At 36.1% G+C, this 20,267-nt stretch overlaps 1 protein-coding gene across 1 annotated transcript in view; it reads left to right on the top strand.

Moving 5' to 3' along the window:
• LOC136808789 (uncharacterized) overlaps positions 1–20,267 on the top strand; it is a 54,899-nt gene extending 34,632 nt beyond the window's left edge. The window contains exons 16-33 of the mRNA XM_067065328.1: positions 4,770–4,909; positions 7,934–8,081; positions 8,439–8,771; positions 9,192–9,357; positions 9,764–9,906; positions 10,591–10,796; positions 11,036–11,181; positions 11,581–11,735; positions 13,222–13,527; positions 14,302–14,598; positions 15,044–15,316; positions 15,832–16,022; positions 16,859–16,956; positions 17,679–17,838; positions 18,326–18,395; positions 18,589–18,854; positions 19,183–19,405; positions 19,949–20,267. Of these exons, the coding sequence (XP_066921429.1) occupies positions 4,770–4,909; positions 7,934–8,081; positions 8,439–8,771; positions 9,192–9,357; positions 9,764–9,906; positions 10,591–10,796; positions 11,036–11,181; positions 11,581–11,735; positions 13,222–13,527; positions 14,302–14,598; positions 15,044–15,316; positions 15,832–16,022; positions 16,859–16,956; positions 17,679–17,838; positions 18,326–18,395; positions 18,589–18,854; positions 19,183–19,405; positions 19,949–20,256 (3,629 nt within the window). The 3' untranslated portion in view covers positions 20,257–20,267. The remainder of the gene's footprint in view (positions 1–4,769; positions 4,910–7,933; positions 8,082–8,438; positions 8,772–9,191; positions 9,358–9,763; positions 9,907–10,590; positions 10,797–11,035; positions 11,182–11,580; positions 11,736–13,221; positions 13,528–14,301; positions 14,599–15,043; positions 15,317–15,831; positions 16,023–16,858; positions 16,957–17,678; positions 17,839–18,325; positions 18,396–18,588; positions 18,855–19,182; positions 19,406–19,948) is intronic.

Raw genomic sequence — 20,267 nt, 5'->3', positions numbered from 1 at the left:
GTTTAATATATAAAATATTGGAGAAAAGGTAAAATATAAAAAATATTGAAAAAAAGGGTAAAAAATTATAGCATCCAAAAGTTATATTTTTTGAAATGCATGTCAAAAAGTAAAAAACTTTCAAAACAGGGAAACAATTTCATAATTTCAAACATACACTTTTTTAATATAAGAACAATTTTATAAGACTTTTATAAGGCTCAAAATCGCCAAAAAATAAGAACAATTGAAGAAAAATGCTGAGCCTGAAACTACTCAATTTCAATCAATTTAGGGGTCAAAGTAATAAAAATTGGGTATGATTTCTAAAGTACCTGACTTACATCCTATTAATAAGAACATGATAGAAGCTTAAAGTGAAAAAAAAAGAAGAACAGTCGAGGCTCAGAAAAATTTTACTGGTTCTTATATAAAATAAACCAGCCGAGGCTGGAAGGTCAGCCAATAGAGCTTAGCTAGATAGCTTTAATAAGTGGGTTAACAGATGTAAGAGATGCACTGAAACAGAGTAGACTAAATATGTTGAATAATCTACAAAATGTGAAACATTTGATAACTTGATTTAAAATTATGTAAACAAGCCTGAGAGCTCCTCCAACCCCCCCCCCCCCACGAGAAGCTCAAAGTATACTTCTTCTAGCATTGTCCATATGTACGTACGCAAAGATTTTCCAAATATTTGACACCCCCTCCCCCCTTGTACGCAGAGAACAATAGAAATGACTTTGTTTAAACAATAGATGTACGCTTTTGCTAAACCCCCTCTCCCCCCTTCACTGTGTACGTACTATATGGATGGCCCCTCCAGTCTGGTCTGGGTAAATAAATTTTGTAGTTTAGTACCGCCAAGTTACACAACATGCACACAACCATCTTGAAGACTTTGCTGGTCGCAAATGATAAACGAAAGCAAAACTTAAAATTCATAACTATGCGGGGAAGCTCATTTTTTCCCCGTTTTGTTTTAAACTCGCTTTTGATTGGTCTATGAATTTGGGCGATTGATTTACCGCCTTGGCGGAATAAACACACAACAATAATAAATAAATTCAACAGGGCAGCGGTGTAGCAACTACAAGTCTGATAAACATGATAAGAGATATGTATAAACTGTTATCGCCATTCATTCCATTCCATCGTTCAGTCAAAATGTGCGCCAAGGTTAGAAAAGGTTAGAAAAACACAATCTGCGTCCGGAACTGTGTGAAAAATAGTTTGATCATTTTCAACAAGAACTGTATATATTAATATTAATATAAATGATCAAATTCCAAAGACCATTTGTGATAATTTTGCAAGTCCAATAATAGGAGATGTGATGTCATCATTTGGTTCCCGTCATCTGATTTACGGTCAACAGGTAGAGCTGGAGAGTCTGAAAGCTTTTCCGCTGCTTTGCTGGATTTCCACTGTCGACCTCTGCACGCTCTGTGTTTAAAAGTTTTCAAATCGAAGTAGAGAGCCGCATGCCAATGGAGAGTAAACCGAAAACACCAGTTTATCCACGGTTTCTCAATTTTAAAATTCGGATCAGTCCACACAAATAGACCTTTTTTCAAAGAGGCCACCCTGTTGAATAATTATGTAGTCCAGCAGAAAAACAATGATAAAACCATGCATAATTATTACAATATGCATGATACAGTAATTTATGCATGGCTCTATCATTGTTTTTAAGGCTGGACTACATAATTATTCAACAGGACGTCCTCTTTGAAAAAAGGTCTATTCCCTTTCAACAAGATGTATAGCTGCTTCTTAACAGAAAAATATTTTCGACTGACCGGCTAAACGACTCCCACTTTTTAAAGTAGAAATGACGGGAACCAAACAGTTTTTTGCGATTCGCCTTTATCACAAACACGTCCAAGTCCAAAAAAGCACGATTGCATCCAGTCTTTATATCAAATTCATACAGTAGCTGTACTTTTTTAAACTTTATCAAATTCCAATAACACTATAACACCATCAATCCCCCTAGAGGCAAACAAGAAAAATATGTTTTTATTGCAAAAACTATATAAAAAGTATCAGAAAATTCAACATAAACAAAAACTTGAGCAAACGGCTTTAAACCTTCAAAGGATGTAGAAAAAGAATCCCCTTGATGAAAATCATGTGTTTGATTTGCTGAGTTAAAAAAATAAATGACAGAAATTGAAGCTTGAAGCTTGCAACAGATTTACACTGGAAATACTTTGGTACTGACTTATCACATCTGACTATCGCTTGAGTCGCCATCTTGAAACTACATTATGATCTGTAAAAACAACGCGCGCTAAAAGTACCCAAAAAGTTAACCCGATCGGAAGGAAGTTTAGAAATCAAAGTGAGATCGGAAAATCGGATTTTTTTTTTGCCGTCTTATGGTGGAAGAAAATTTTACCTATTTGAATGCTCAGCTTAGGCTGACCAAAAAGTGTAATGCAAAAGAAGAAAAATAATCTCATTTATACTGGGAAACATTTTCATAATCTGAAAGAACGCCGAAAGGAAAAAATTCCCCTAGCAGAAGGCATTTTGTAATTTTCAAAAGCATGCTGCAAATGCAAAAAATGTCACATAATTGGCTATCATAATTTCCAAAATTTCCAAAAAGAAAAAAAAGTCTTCATGCCAGAATATTGCTTGAAAAAATTTTCAATTGAGGCAAAAATAAAAAAATGTAGCGTTTCTGGAAACCAACCGGGTGAAAAATAATAATTTTCTGATCTGGCCACAGCCATGGGTTCATCTATATACAGTATAGTTCATTATAAAAAAAATCAAGTTGGAGCATTTAAGCTATAAAAGTAGTTTGGTTAGATATTCCCACTTGTAGATCACGAATTGTTTGTTAGTTAGTAGTTGATACATTAGTATATTCAGGGCTTACTTCATACTGTTTGTACATAAAAGTTATTGTTAAAGTTCTATTTCAATGATCTTATATATTATTAAAGTCATCAAAAAAATCAAATAAAAAATTTTTTCTGGCCGGCCGCATCAAAGCTTTTTTCCTTCACCCGCATTCCGGAAACACTACATTTTTTTTTAATTTTGCCTGACAGCCAAATTTTTCTACATTTTTTAAATGCATGTGGAAGAAAATGTCAAGTTAAAGACAAACATTTTCCACATTTTAAACGCAAGAGGAAAAAATGTCCAAGTTCACAGCAAAAATTTCCACGTTTTAAAAGCACGTGAAAGAAAATGTCCAAATTCACAGCAAAAATTTCCACGTTTTAAACGCACATGGAAGAAATATCCAAATTCACAACCAAAAGTTTTCCACGTTTTAAGCGCATGTGGAGGAAAATGTCCAAATTCACAACCAAAGGTTTTCCACGTTTAAAATGCACGTGGAAGAAAATATCCAAATTCACATCAAAAGTTTCCACGTTTTAAAAAACACACGTGCAAAAAAATGTCCAAACTCACAACCAAAAGTTTTCCACGTTTTAAACGCACGTGGAAGAAAATGTCCAAATTCATAACCAAAAGTTTTCCACGTTTAAAATGCACGTAGAAGAAAATGTCCAAATTCACAGCAAGAATTTCCACGTTTTAAACGCACATGCAAGAAAATGTCCAAATTCACAACCAAAAGTTTTCCACGTTGCATTTTTAAAACATCAATCATCAATCAGTAAATTTTGCTCTGGGTTTAAATTTTTACATTAAAGCTAACCAGTTCATATCCAACCACAACCATTTCCTTGGGTGTCGCATCTACCATCTGACCATCATAAAAAAGTAGTGAGTTCAAATTTTTTTGATGTCACACAAGTATTTAATTTTTCAAATATAGCATGGTCAGATTTATCCATAAATATTCAGTCAACTGCCTTGTTAGAATTTGTGTAAATATATGGGCAAAATTGAAGTTAGTTTGTTGTGAAAGTTGATAAAATATCGACCGGATAAAATATCCTGTTTTTCAAGAAGAGATTGCATCAATCTCTCATGCCAAACCAAACGAAACATCAAATTCAGGAAGGAATAATAAGAAAACTTCATCATCAACCATTTCTTGTAACAATCACACAAAAATCATGATCCAATTCAACTCATTAAAGCATAAAAAACAAAGAAAAATGGCGAAAGAGCGGTAGCAACCAGTTGTTTATTTTGCCGCCATCTTTGTTTTGACTGTTAAAAGGCAGTATGGTCCGATCAACAATACGCTTCCGAACCGAGCGACGTTTCCCGATCGAGAAAAGGATACTTATATTTTCCAGCGACGTTTCTGGAAGAAATGACGTATTCATCGTCGTATGAAAAACATCCTACTGTTTTTCACGCCGGGGCTCGATTTGGAAAAAATCCATTACGTAATGCTTCCAACAGACAGTCGGGTACAGGCGATAATTCTCCTTATTGGGACTTAAGACAGTTGCACACGACGACGAAAGTCTGAATGGAAACGAGGCTGAAAAAGGGTAAAAATCGATTTTATCACTCCGCATATCAGCTTTTTTTTCCCGCGTTTTTGCCAAAAGAGTCGCACTCCGCTCGCTAACGCTCGCTCCGTGCGTAATAAACCCAACAACTGATTGGTTGTAAGTGGTAACGTTAAATCAATCAATACTTTACTTTCAACCAATCAGCTGTTGAGTCCGTAGTGCATAATATCAGAAGACGTTGAAGTGATATATGCCCAATATATAATTTTTATATCAAATAAATGTTTTCGAATTTTTTAAAGTACAGGTTGTACTTGATTTAAGAAAAAATGCTACCTTCTTCTTGAGACCAAAATTTATCATCACTTTATGCGTTTCTTTTAGTTCCTGTTGCTGCACCTACATTGAGTTCAACCATGGTCGATCATCAGTGTGTTGAATTGCAATGGACATCCATCAATGAGAATGATCTGAAAGGCTATTTGATTGGTTATAAGATCACCACTTTGCGCAATGGAACATTGGTAATTCTAACTGATCTCTAACTACTTATCTAGAACTCCAAGCTGGCACACAACGTTGTTTCAACGTTCATCTAACGTTATATGGATGTTATGAACGTTAGATAAACGTCGAAAAAACGTTGTGTGCCAGCTGGGCTAGTTACTCCATGGAAAAGACCTAAGTATAAAGTTCTACAATCATGGTCGGAATGTATTGAAATTTTAGTGTATGTTAACGTTTTTCAGAATTTTAAGTTCGGGTGAGAATTGTTATTTTAGAACTTTAACTTTCTTTCATTGAACGTTTCGATTTCGGATGGGTTCGGTGGCTTCTAGGCTATATTTCAAGCCTTATTGGAGCAAATTTGACGAGCTTTTAAATCCTGAGATCCTAAGGTCCTAAGTCTTAAGTCTCGTGTTAAACTCAGAGTTAATACTCTACTTTCTAACTGTAGTTACCACGCTTAAAGATCATTTGTGGTGTTTAAAATTTCAGAGGGGAACCCCCTTTGTCTCCAATATTTTGTCCATGATTGTAGATCCATCTACTCTGCGCTAATAGAACATTAAAGGAGATCGATTGATGTATCGCATAACTTTGCTTGAATCCTTAACTACTTTAAAGAAAACTAGCCGGTACCCGGCGTCGCACGCCGGTTTAGCTGTTTGCTAACGCATTTAAAGTCCTTTGAGATGTTAGGAAGGTGGCTTATAAACACGATGAAATCAAAATTAAAGGGAAGAATTTTCTTCAAAGTTTGACTCTATCCCTCCCGGGTGACGTATCTTTTAACCATATTTTGAAAAAGATTTTTGTGGCAAAAATGATCAGAAAACAGAAAGGGCGTCATTCCCAAATTACACCATACCGGCGACCAGCGACGTCCGAGACGGTTCTGCAATTAGATTTTTTTCTCGCTTCGCTCGCGTTATATTTGCCGTAGTTCTTGATGTTTAGGAAAACTTTGATGTCAACATAAGCGGAGTGAAATAATAGACATGACACGCGATTCGTCGAAAAAAGGCAGCCCGGGGGAGAGGATACTTAGGCAAGAGAAGGGTATGGGTATGGGTATATACCGGCCTTAAGGGTGCCTTTTTTGAAACATGGCAGTTTGAAAAATCGCAAAATCAAACTTCAGTCCCACTAAGAATTGGAAAAATAGGAAAATTTCAACTTTTTGATAGATAGAAATTTGGTCAAATTAGTTCCAAAAAGTGAATTAAAATTCACACAATTTCCCTTGTTTCTTCTCTTCCTTATTCTGCTAAGGGTCCGAGGGGCAGGGCCGAAAGTCAGCTCGCAACCATAGTCCCCCGGAAGGCAGATAGGACATACAGACAAAAAAGCGTGATAGATAGCGCAATTTTATGTTGCTTTTTAAAGAATAACTTCGTCATAACTTCAATAATTTTTCAAATTCAACAATGACTTAGATTTACAGCAAAATAATTATCGACATACATGTTTAAAGGTCCCTTTTTACGAAGAAAGAATTCTAGCTTTTACCGCCTTTTGAATGTATTTTTAATGTTGCTGTTGTTCTAACAAACCCCGGGGGGGTACTACCCTTGTCGACCGACGGGGGTGCTCCGCCGAGGTTCGAAAAATGGACCCTACGTGGGACTTGAAATTTGCGAAAAAAGTGACCCTGAATGGGACTGAAATTCCAAAATTTTCTCAAATTTCCTACTTTTTCCCCGAATTTTCCAAAAATAGGCACCCTACGAGGGACTAATTTTTCTATTTTGGTGTTTTTGCGACCCTACCTGGGACTCGTGGAGGTTAAAAAAGGTACCCTGACCAGCGGAGCATCCCCGTAACCCATTTTGCCCTAGTACCCCCCCCCCCCCCCCCGGGTAACAAACTTGTTATGTGATTCTTGTTTTTTATTTTATATTTGTCCTTTTCTTCATAACAGAAGTTCTGTTTAAAAGATTTCTTTTGTTTTGAAAAGAATTCGAATGTCTCAAATCAAATAAGGTCGTTAATTACATTCGAAAACATAAAACAAAAGAAAAGAAAGAAAAAATAAGAAAAAGTGTAATCTATCAATCAAAACAAAGTCTTTATAAAACGGCGCGAATCTGATTTAAAACATTTGTGGAGCAAGAACAAAATAAAAGTCATCTTTTGGAAGAACAAAAACATTGCGTGCGAAAACGAAAGTAGCACAGACAGAAAGAAAGAAAGACGACAAAACGACATACAGACTACCACTATTAATATATAGAAAACAGCTTCCTAGACCTGAATAAACGGACACAGACCTGATTTAGCGGCCGAAGACCTGAATTAAAAACCGAAGACTTAAATTAAAAACCGAAGACTTGATGTAGCGGTCGAATACCTTTTTTAACGACCGAAGACCTGGAGAAAATGAATTGTGGAAATTTGTTATAAATATTTTTTATAAATTCAATCAAGAGGTTTCAATGGGAAATAGTATTGGAAACCAATTAAGTTAAAAGATTTTAAACTAAAAAGAATGAAAATTAATGCCAATAACTCGTTTCGAACTGCCCATCTTTCGTCTTTGACACTACTGCACTAACCACTGGACCATCGCAACTGATGCATTGCCGAGTGGTTCAAGCTAGTTTAACTGGCCCTAACTTATCTATCAGGTATTCGGCCGGTGACTTGCTTAATCAGGTCTTTGGCCGTTGATTTAGGTTTTCGGCCGTTAATTCAGGTATTCAGCCGCTAAATCAGCAGGTCTGCGTCCGCTGACGGAAAAAAAATTTACCGCAGCGCGAGCAAATATTTTGAGATTTACTTTTGTTAAGTCTGCTTTGTTGGTTTGTTATATCATAGAAGAAATTATTATCTTTAACTTTTACAACCCGAGAATAAAGTGGAGTCTCCATAACTCGAACACGCACGGGGAATACAAATTTCTTCGAGTTAAGGAAAATTCAAAATATGGAGTATGTTTCATAAGGCATTGTTAACGGAAGGGACCAAAAACATATTTGAGTTTCGAGTCATAGAGGTGTAACCTAAAGAAATTTTACTGCATTTATGATTCTTTTCTTTTGTAGATTGGAACAAGGGACGTGAACATCACAAACAATGAAACAATTTGTAACTTACTTTCATATACTGTCTACCATTTCACTGTCCAAGTAACCAATGAAGATCACTCGGGCCCAGCCTCCCTGGAAAGCTCTTCCATGACCGATCAGTCAAGTAAGTAGAAGAGGGTTGACTTGACACTTGTTCGCCAGCACCAGGGTTTCGCGGCTCAAATCCCCTCTCCTTCCCATGTTCCGCTCAGTTCATAGCCGCGGACCCTGTAAAAATAATGGAAAGATAGCCTAAAAGTTCTAGATTACTGGGCTATTAACGTAAAAGTAATGACTTAGAGGGTTTTCCGATTGATTCTTGTAGTTCGTTGAGAATAATTTAAGAGGGTAGATAGTTCAAAACAACTGGATAGAGTGGATTTTCCCTAACAATATTTTGAACATTTTTTTTTCTAAATAGGAGATAATTTCAAATGGCAAAATCTGCTCTTTTAAAATAGGCTCTGTTTATTTCTAACAGCTCCGACAGCTCCACCTTTGGACGTTCAAGCAATCGCCAATAATCTGACAATCGATCACTTGGGAATCGCCAATATAACCATCAAATGGGGTGATGTCCCTACTCTCGATCGTCAGGGAATCATCTTAGGTTACAAGATATTCTGCTATGACCAAAACAAAGCTCTCGTTGACGAAAAGACATTCAACGAGACTGGGGCGAATCACGTGATAATGTTTGAGAATCTGGTTTATTTTTCGGATTACTGGATTGATATCTTGGCCTTCACCGGTCCTGGAGATGGATTCTCCTATCCACAGATTAATTGGACGTCTGTTCGGACGGCAGGAAATCGTAAGTTAATTCTAGCTAATTCAAATTTGAATGAGGAGCCTTTTTGCTTGATCCACGGAAAAATTTGAATTGCAGAAAAGAAGTTTGACCATTTTGGCGAATGGGAACCCGAATCGGCAAGAGCCCACTGATCTCCTCTTTTTTCACTCAGAGTGCGAAGACAATGACCTGTAGAATCATATTAACTGGTTTGATGCTCATCATAGGGACGGAACGAAAATCTCAAAGTCTTTACATTCATTTCAAAAGATTTTAGACACGAGTATAAAGAAAGAAGAAAACTTGCTTTTACGGAATGACTGAACACTCTAATCAGATTAATGTCATATGTTCGCTGTGTATCACCAAAAACTATTGTAGAGTTTGTTACAATACAACAGAATCTAAAACTTAAACTTTTCGCATTTCGATCTTTTTCAGCACCAAAAGATTTCCCTATCAGCAACGCGTACAATACAAGTTCCACGTCTTTGATAGTTGAATGGGAGGATCTATCCGTGGTCGATTGGAGTGGTTCAAGCGAAGGCTTCACTATATGGGTCATCAAAAATGAAACTAATGAAACTGTCAAAACTAAATCTTTAAGGTACTAAAATTGCTTTATTTTAAAATCCATCCATTTTCAGTTAAAAACTGTTCCTTTCCATTATGAAAATAAAGTGATTGTAAAAAAACATTATCGAGGTCATATTGGGACGGACTCTGATTTGAAGCCAAAATGTTTATGTGAAAATCATCTAAAGTTGGGAGCAAACTGTCAAACATTGTGCAACAAATATTGGAAAATGCCACGCAAACTATTCAACAAAAAATGTTTGAAGAACCATGTTTTATGGTTTGAAAAAAGGGTTTTTTGAAAGTTATGGCTTACATAACTTCGGATAAGAATCTTTAAAAACTCCGAGGGTATTTGAATTGATTTTTTCAATTAAATTTGATTCAATTTGATCCGTTCGATCATTTTATTTTTTCTATTTTTCATTTTTGCTCAGTTTTAGTTTTGCTCGCTCAAACAATTTCACGCACGAGTTTACGGGATTAGAATATTACACCATATACAAAATACAAATAGCAGGATACAATCGAGTAGAGAAGGGTCCAAGATCAAGTTTATTTTGCAGAACGGAAGAAGCAGGTCTGATATTGTATTCTTTATAATTTTTATTTATAATCTATTAGGTAGGGACACCAAAAGTAAAAATTGAAATTCTAAGTTTCCCTTCTCAGAAGGAAGAAAAAGAATTCTGGTACAGATTTGTCACCTGTCATGCTTTTAGAGAAGGATTATTTTTCCCTTAATGACACTTGTGTAAAAGACTGACATTCCTATAAGCTATATTGGAAGATACTTACATTTTCATTGTTAGGCTGTGAACATCCTTGAAATAGTTTTTTTCATGTAAATTCGTCACTTTTCCCCGACAAAATTTACAATTTAGTCACTTTCACCCAACTAAATTGTCCAAATGAAATGGTTTCCTTCACTAGCTCGAAAAAAGATCTTGTAATTCGACGTTTAAAGCACTAATTTCGGTTAATAAAGGTGTAGAGAATTTAGATTTGGTTTGATTTTGGTTGGAGTTTAAAAAATCAGGTAAAAGTTTTGGTCGGGTGATAAAATATCGGGAAAAAATTCGTAGGGGGAAAATTTCGTCACCCCCTCAAAATTTTCGTCACTTTCCCCCGACATTTTTTCCCCGATAAGGTATACTGCTAAACCCAATGTCATCATACAATTGCTATTATAGAACTATGAAGGAAACCATTTCATCCTAGAACTAACATCAGATCATTTTCATGAATATTTCTATTTTTCTAGCACCGGAGGAAGTGCCTGAAGTCACACAAATAGAACCTTCCCTCAATACAACTAACCTCATCATTTCATTCCCTGCTCCTCCGGCGTTACCGGGTATTTTCCGGGGTTATACCGTTTACGTTAGTCCGGTATATAAACCGGAAGACTTCCTCATTGGACACAAAGTATCTGAATTGAAATCTCGCAAACGACGTGCTCTAAATCAGGTAAGCTTGCTTTAAAGGAATAAAGGTAAATAAATAGATGGTTCGAGATATTGCGCCTGTAGTTCCTTCAATGATCCTGAGGAAAATTTCCTGATCATTTTGCTAAACTCTTTTTCCAAGTCGAGATAGTTTTTTGACTTTTAGCAAGTGAAAAATAAGGACCAATTCAATTTTAACGTAAGAACCGTGTAAGAACCCACTTTCAGAAATTTCAAATAGTCTTAATTTTTTCTTTTCAGAATCAAAATACAATGAATAATACCAACTCAACGAATGGAGGTTCTAATTCAACACATTTTTCGTTAAATAACACGACTTTCTTGAATAGTACGACGTGTTGTACCTGGAATCGCTCCTTAACTGATAATCTTTGGGTTGATGGAATGTAAGTAACTATATATTCATATTTTCATACCATTATAATGCATATCTCGTGAGCTCGTAGGGGATATTAGGGTTTTATGAGCGGACGAAAATTTCATTTTTCAGTCTCAAAGTTGGACCCTGACAGTGCAGATAAAATTTAGCCAATTTTGTGCAAATTTTGCAAAGAACCAAGAATTTTCTTGAAAATTTTAGTCCATTCTACGGCAAAAATAGTCAGTCAGTTTCTCTTACTTTTACAAACCTACAGTTCCTTTTCTCTCGTTACGGCCCTTAAAGTGTAATTTAAGAAGCCTGAAAATCGTACCCAAACCGTATCTACGGTAAGTCACTGAGATTCTGAGATTTTCTCGGTTCGGGAGAATGGTAATAGATTATATTTGATATCTTCTTTTTACAGTAAAGTGTACACCTATAATCGATACGGGTCATCAGAGAATGAACTGGTTATAGATGGGTTGAATGGAAACACAGAATACCATGTCAATGTTTCGTTGAACACAAAATTCGTTGGTGTACATACGCCTGGTGTGGTTGTCAAAACCGATGACGGGGGTAAGTCTTTTCTTTATGATGTGGAGTCTCCATAACTCGAACACGCACGGGAAAACAAATTTTTTCTTGTTAAGGAAATTTCGAGTTATGGAGTAAGGTTTATAAGACATTTATATGTCAACTGAAGGGACGAGAAAGAAACTTGTTCGAGTTAAGGAGATATTCGAGTTATAGAGGTTCGAGTCATGAAAACTCGACTGTATCCATTTTCATATAAAGTCCGTAGGCTTTCTTATACTATGAAGAGATATTGATATGTTAGAAATCATAAAAACCTCTTAATAAAGTCAAGTCTTTCTGGTTTAGACCCCCTTCTCGCAGACCCGGAAAATTCGACCAAAATATCGTCCCTTTACGAAAATCTTCACTGCAAAATATTGTGCTATTTTTAAATCCCCACTGAACTCTTTGACTTGAATACAATCGAATTTATATCCCCAGCCATAAAAAGCATGGGAAAATCAATCCACTATCGAGTTTCGGTCCGATATTTTACCTCCACTGGCGGAACAAATCTTACCGGGTCTATGAGAAAGGTGTGTATCTATAGTAAACGAATTTCTTTTAACGAATGTTTTCTAGCAACGAATGTTAGCATGAAATCTATAGTTTTGCAAAATAAACTTTTCTTTGCTTGATTTGGAATAACGATAATAAAATTTTATGTAATCTTCTTTGAAGTTTTTTTTTGGTTCGTTTTTTTTTCACAAAGAAAGCCGACAACATCGTCTCTAAGTCAACCAACTAATATTCTTCTAAAAATTCTAGTTTTGGTTGTTCCATATTTGTTAGTCCTATAGAAATACCTACGTAAACAGACTTTTCAAGCTTGCTATTTTCATTTTATCAGAAGATATTAGTCAGGTTGCAAGTCGAAGATCTAATTTTAATTCAAAAACAGAACCCGCAATGATAAACATACACTCTTCTATTCTATTCAAGGTGAAAACCTTCCATCACCAAAACAAAACCTCGAAATACATTCTCTAACTTTCTGCCTGTTAGCCTTTCAAGCGATATGTATACAAGCAAATTTTGACAAGCCTGATAGAATTAAAAAAACTTAGTGAACTGCTGCATCTTATAATTTCGATTTTCGAATCTTTTTTGGCTAATTTTCGTTACCCGTCAAAGAGAGAAGCTCATGGTGAAAGAGAGTACCTCACCAAAAACCGGAATTTTTTATTCACTTTGATTATTTTGAAAACAGATATCTTTCAAGTTTTTTAAAGCAAATTCAATTTTCCCTACTACATAAGTTTCGAAAGTTTATAAAGTATCATAAAAAATCGAATGTTTAGAGCCCGAAAAACTAGGTTTTAAACATTTGAAAAAGTAGCAAAGTGGTATAGACGCTATTGCACAGAAAAAAGTCGTGACGTCTGGTAAGGCAAATTACGGTTAATTCGAACTAATAAAGTCTAGCATTTTCAAACTAAAATTTGTTTAACTTCTTATCTGTCTACGTTCTATTTTATCGTTTCAGTACCTCTTTACTCAGCATTCGATGTCAAATGTCAAGTTAATGGACCATACTCCTTCGATGTAAACTGGATTCATTCTTCACTAGCCTATACGCGTGGCACTCGGACACATTATCGAATCTATTACCAAATCAAAGGGAACCAATCAAATCCGATCTCTTACGAAGTTCAAGAAGACCCTGATAAAAATTATTTGTTTATCACTCGATTGGAATTTTTTACATCTTATTTAGTTTGGATCACAGCCTGGACGAAAGCAGGCGAAGGAAATAGAACACAGGCTATCACTTGCAAGTCGGGCGAATATTGTAAGCAAAGCAGTGTCGGTTTTTCTATCATTGTAAAGTTGACATCTTGCTACAATCCGTGCCATAATATATTTGCACTTTTGGCTAATTTACCATTTTTTGAAAATTGAAGTTCGAGCGAGAATGTCAATTTCAGGCCCTCAACTTGATTTCATCGATTATTTCGATCTGGGAGGGATTTATTGGTTTCTAGGCTATATTTCAAGCCCTACTGGACCAGTTTTAAACTTTTCGATCCTCAGATCCTAAGGTCCTAAGTCTTAAGTCTAGCGTTAAAACTCAGAGTTAAAACTCTACCCTTCGAACCTACTTTAGAGCACTTACAAATCGATTGTGGTTTCAAAACACCCCGGTGAATTTCCCTTTTGTGCCAAGTATTTTGTCCCTGATTGTAGTTCAACGATTCTCAAACTTGTTCGGTAGATCGCTAAAGGTTTAGAGTGTTATATCGAGACCACCTTTAAAGAAAATTTGAAACTGGGAGACTGATCTTTAAGTTCCACATCTGTCCCTCCTCCTCAAATATTTGCTTCTTTGTCTCATCTCGTCTTGTTTCAAAATTAACTTTATATCATAAAATGACCTTCGATAATATTCACAAATTGCGATTCCTTAATCGTACTGAAGCGGAATGAAGTTTTTCCATCGGTTAAGTTTGAGAATAATGTCGTGTACAACTAATAGAATAGGTTCATTCTTATCGGGACGCCGCAAAATCGTAGCGCTTTAGAATGTGGTATTGTTGCCTGTTTACTGTTCTTCACTTTTTTCCAGTTCCTGCCACAGGACCCATAGTAACAGCTGACAACTACCAATCACCAAGCAGTATTAATGTCACGTGGTCAACCATTGACCAATGGAATGGCATCCCTGCAGGTTACTTCATCTATTACCGCCTCATCTCATTGGCTGGTAATGACGTCATACGTGAGGAAGTTGAAATTTTCTCTCCCAACGTCGACCAGAGGTGGATAGTTTTAGCAGGTTTGGAGGTGTATGGTATGTACAAAGTACAAGTTGCTGGCAAAACTGGTTATGGTATAGGTCGTAAATCAGATGCCATTAGAGTTGGTACGTAGCTTTTATCAACTTTTTACCACAGTTTACATACCAAAGATTCCCAAAAAATGATACGTTGATGCCTCTCTGCTTGATGCTCAGTATTAAAAGAAGGATCAATGGTAAGTGGAACAATCCAGGGAGAAAGAGTGGTGCCCTCCCCTACCTTCGGGTAGATAACTATCGAAAGAGAAGGCTTCGGGTCGCCTCCGACTGCGGTCACAGACTTACTTACTATCACAGATTTTCTAAATTATCTTTCGGTATCTCCTGAATGCTTGATGGATATTATTAGTCTGTCACGTTTGTAAAATGCAGCAAAAGTTTTCTTCAAAACTTTCACATTCTTGGACTGTATCGTTCGAAAAGTTGTTGATGGTTTAGATAGTCCTATTTCAAAAGCTTTATCTCGCTGAGTCATTTTGATTTCATTAATTTCAGTATTTTCATCTTACAGCAACCTGTCGCATTCCTGGACCAATTATCGAGATCAACTATTACGAGTTACCTCCGTATGTTTATACAACCGGTAATAGCCAAACAGACCCGGATGGTTTGATTACCGGTGTGGCAAGTCAAAGTATTGTCCAATGTGCTCTTACATGCACTAGTTTCAACGAGAGTATCAAGGTAGTCTACAAAAAAGTACGAGTAGCCAATTTGTCTGCGATAGATACACGCCTTCAACTTCAAGGATCTCCAAGTTTCTTGTTTCCAAAATTTGAGAAAGGTAAATTAGAGTAACATTACACCCCTGTCTCACAGCCCCGTTGGAACTTTTTTCTCAGTGTGGGTAACAATTCCTATTGAAATCCCAATGGGGGTAGAAATCCCTTTGTTCCAAGGTTAAAAAATTCAGTGGCAATTGTTTTGAAGTGCAATTTTTAAACATTGAATTTCGAATTGGTATTTCGAAAGGTATTTACCCACCGGGGACGAAATTTTTGTCAATCTTTCCAGTGGGGCTAGGCTCCCAGCGGGTCTATGACACAGGGGTATAACATTGGATAAACTACTACTCAAATGTACTAAGGAACTTCTACCTGAAAAAGCAGTATTTTAACTCCAAATCTAAATTTCATTTTTTTCAATCTCCAGAAATTCTTTTGAACGGAAGTCAAATGAATTCAGTTATTTCCCAGTTTTAGAATTCTTCATTTTCAATATTTCATATTAAAAACCTTTGGATTTTCATTTACTATTGGCATAAATTATTACTTATTTTTATACATTTCTTGATTACAGGTGGTGGCGGGAATCAATTCTTTGAATTAATTCAAAGTCCTGGACCTCTCTTCATCGAGGTTCCACCGACCACCATAGAGCTGGAAGAAGAAAGAGAAAGACATTTAATTGACAGCATTTTCAATACCCTACCATTGATTCTGTTATATGCGCTGATCAATGCTATTTTTGGATGTATCTTTTTTTTTCTGGTAAAACACATTTTAAACTATATTCATGATATGCACAATTGCAATGTCTTCTGACATTACATCACGGACCCAATAGCTGATTGGTTGTAAGTGACTCAAAATCAGTCACGTCACTTTCAACCAATCAGCTGTTGGGTCCGTGGAAGACATTGCAATGGTGCATATCATGAATTCTCCTTAAGATTGAGCACCTTCATCGGGGCACTTATGACGTTTTGCAGTCTTACAGGGCTGTCCCATTTCATGATACAACTTCGAAATCTTTTCCAATTGGTTGACCCCCCTGACCACTTTCATTTTTATCAAGTTTGATACAGAAGACATAGACCTTTCGGTGTTAATCGACCACCATCATCAGTTAAAAACATAGAAATTTTCCAACTTTACTTTTCTCGAAATTTTCAAAATATGTCCCCACCCATTCAATTGTCCAATCCCTGTCAGGGACTCAGCGAAAATTATATAGAACAGAACAGGGATCATTTACTTTACAAGGCGTAAAAACTTTCGTGCGAGCAAAAACGTATTTTACCTATTTTCGCGAAAGTAATTGTCTTTGAAGATTCTTGAAAAGGCAATTTGCGAAAGTTTATTTATGCTCGCAAAAAAAAGATTCTGAAAGAAATTTTACTACAAATTAGACAAATTACACAAAAGTCAATCAATTGTGTGGTCTGGGTACATTTGAATGATCAAAACACTGGTCTTATGCATCGAAAACTTGAGTTTTCAACTTAAAATATACCTAAGTGAAATTAAATGCCGTAAATTTCGAGATTTTTCGACTTCGCGAAAGTTTTTACGCTTGAAGTATATTGATCATTGCGTTATTTCAGGAACCAACTGACGGTGAAGACAAAAGATTTCCTCTCTACTCACTGCATGGTTTATTTGAAGGATTTTATTTCGCTTTCATCACAAGTACTACAGTTGGGTAAGTATCCAGTCATTGTTTATTTCATCGAGTTTCTTTTCTCACTTTGATCTATACCATGGGAAGTCAAAAGGAAGATAAGTAAAACGCCTGTTCAAAAATTCTGTGGATATTTCACAGTTAGTTGTATGGTATGAAAGAGATATACCTCATTGGAAAGGTAATTCGTCGTTGAAAATAATAATTTTCTGAAATTTGAATAATTGAGTCAAAAACCTACGTATTGCGTACATTACACAAAAATGTGAATGGTCTGCTATAAAGTTGTTCAATTTCACGATTTAAATATGAACCTTAACCCTTAGACCACGAGGGACGCGTGTATGCGTCTAAAACAAGCCAAAATACTGAGCCTCAGACTTGAGGCCATAGCTCCTCTGACCACTTGATTTAAAGGGGCATAAACCGCTTTTAGAAAGAGTATTAAAATATCTTTCCAATGGTACCAAAAGGCTACAAGCTTTTATAGCACTTTAAAGTTTTGATTTTCAAAAAAAGAGAGAAAAAGTCAAAGAAGTCAAAGGAAAGACATATTTCAAAGGACAACATTTACACGTCTATCTCCCAACATAACAAATTCCTGCCCATCCGCGCCGCTTTTTTGAGAAATTTTGCGAAGTTCTGCTCTGTTAGCATGAGAAGCGCATTTTCTTTCTATATCATAATAACTTTAAGACATATTTAGACCTTAAAACCTATAATCTTTCCAATTACTCTTTTAGATATGGAGACAAAGTGCCCAATACATTTCTTGGTCGTGTGTTCATTGTTATTTGGACATTACTTGGTATAATATTGACAAGTTACGTAGTTGGCAATCTGACTTCTAATCTATCTTCGTACGTCATCAAATCAAAAATCACCAAAGTTCCTGAAGGAAAGGTTTGTTTTTTTGATGAAATTAATTTTTCGCGAGATCTAATTTCGCGTTTTCGCAAATTTCAGCCTTTTTCGCGAAAATAAAAATGCGAAATCACGTAATTCCTTTTCATGCATCGTTCATTTTTGATATATTGCTCTTTCAAGGTTAAGGCCGGTCTCCACTTGCGCGCACTGGGATCGCACTTTTTCGATCAAAGCTTCCACGCTTATTGGTCAAAAGAAAAATGAAACCGTTCCATTAGCGCGATCTGGACGTAACGATTGAAAAAAGTTGAAACGTATTCAACTTTTTTTCAAGCGTACGCTACATTTTTATGACGTGATCTTTTTTCCAAGCAAAAAGGATTGAAGCTAAAAGGTGCGATCGCAGTCGCGCGCAAATGGAATCCGCCCTTTATCATTAAGGGGTATTTATTTTTCCTCTTTTGCCTATTGAGTTCAGTTATTATTGTTCAGTACCTTAATAATGCCGTTTTTATTTCTGTAGGTGATAGCCGTACAAAGCTCATACGAGTATAAATGGGCTGAACGAAATATGATGGGATCTTTGGTCAAGGGTGAGCTGCTTAGGATTACCAATTTTTTCCTATGATTGATAATCAGTTTTCTTTAGCTTATGATAGAAAAGATTTTCGATCAGCTTTTAGTACAGTGCAATTTTTGTAGCTGAAATCTAGAGAATGCTTCTGAGCGCCGGGTTAAGATTTTATGCGTTTTAATTCGTTTTATTTAATTGATCTATTTTTCTAGATCACATCTACCATTCGCATGATGAACTCGTTTCCGAACTACAAAGAGGAGACTTCCGTTACGGCATCATAGATGCGTATATTGCTGAATACTATAGTGTCCCGATTATCCGAAACGGACTCAAGATTCGTTCCCCGATCGGTAAAAATGAGAAAATCGGAATCAAGCCATACGGAGAATACATCAAATTGAAGAGTTGTATTTCGCAAACGACGCTCGATCAGATCGAGTTAGTGCAAAAAGCTGTCAATGATATGAAGGATAGGGTTTGTTTTTACTGTTTTTTTTCTCATTAATTTTGGATCTCCTCACAAAAGGGCTCAAAGAAGATCTTCAATCTTTCTCTAGCACGAAAACCCTTTACATGGCCCCTGTCACCGGGGAAGAACCACTAAAAGTCCCTGGTTCTCCTCGGGTTGATGAATTTTCATGAAATTCAAACCACGTATGCGCTTCCTTAGAGGATTATTTTTTACTCCTTCGTCTTGAAATCTAGGTGCTTTTCCTTGCTGGTTTAGATGTTTCAGTTAAATAATTACGAAGAATCAATTATTATGGAATCATTTTTCATACTGCAGAACTTTATATTTCTAGAATTTACAAACACTAGCCAATGACAAAGATTCGGATCAAAAGAGTACGTCCAAACCTGAAGATGACGTCATCAGTATGATAAGCCCGAACTCGAAAATGTTTATCTTTGTAATGAAGATGTTAGGGGCTTGTTTTGGTGTCTTTTTCATGGCTGGATGCATATACACATTATGTAGAAGTCGTATGCGAAATAAGGAGAACATGAAAGTACATACTGATTCAGGTATAACAGATGATTAATTAAAGCATTCTTATTGGCTTATACTGAGTGTTACGTCATTTTAAACCAATAGAAGGGGTTTTTGGAATTATTTTTGACGGATTTTTGGCAAAAAATTAATGTTAATTCCATTTATTCTTTCGGCTGCCATTTTTTTATTTGCACAGCAACTTTAAAATACAAAAAGGCCTCTAGGATAAACCCATAAATCAAAGATTATATTTAATCAAATATATATTTCTATTGCTAGGATTCTCTAATGGGCTCTAACGAGTTCGTGTATGGAGGGTGGAGGATATAGTGTCTGGGGGATAGTGAAAAATCTACAAAATTTGCCCTGTACGGGGGGTAAACTTGCTCTGTTTGGGTAATTTTTCTCGGTTTGAGAGTTAATTTTGAATGTCCAGCAGGTCAACTGATATTTGTCCGGGGGTCAGATCTGCTGTTCGGGGAGTAAATTTCTAAAAAGTGTTATATCCTTCACCCTCCAAATTTAAATTTTTTCTGGAAAAGCCCAATACGATATTCTATTTTTTTCCGTTTCAGAAATGCTTCTTCAAAAGCAAGCCAGCTTACGTCAAGAATGGCGTCAATTAATTGACCAATGGAAACATAATATCCACCATTTTGAAAGTTTCATCCAATCAATCGACCTGAAGCATGCGCACGAGATGCGAAAATACACAACGGACATTTCGAAGATTATCGGTGTCAATTTTAGATACGTGAAACTTTCGGAACTACCTGTCCCCATATCTTTAGTGATGGAATTTAAAGAAGTTGAAAAGCAAAAAACGAAATTGAATCGTTTGAAAACGAGAATGTCACTCAAAGAAAAAACCTCTTCGTTTTAGGAGAAATAAGT

Source organism: Clytia hemisphaerica, unplaced genomic scaffold, assembly GCF_902728285.1.
Source record: "Clytia hemisphaerica strain Z4C2 unplaced genomic scaffold, Clytia hemisphaerica genome assembly, whole genome shotgun sequence".
Taxonomy (NCBI): Eukaryota; Metazoa; Cnidaria; class Hydrozoa; order Leptothecata; family Clytiidae; genus Clytia; species Clytia hemisphaerica.
The sequence above is the reverse complement of the archived record's forward strand: the minus strand, read 5'-3'. Positions and strand labels throughout refer to the sequence as shown.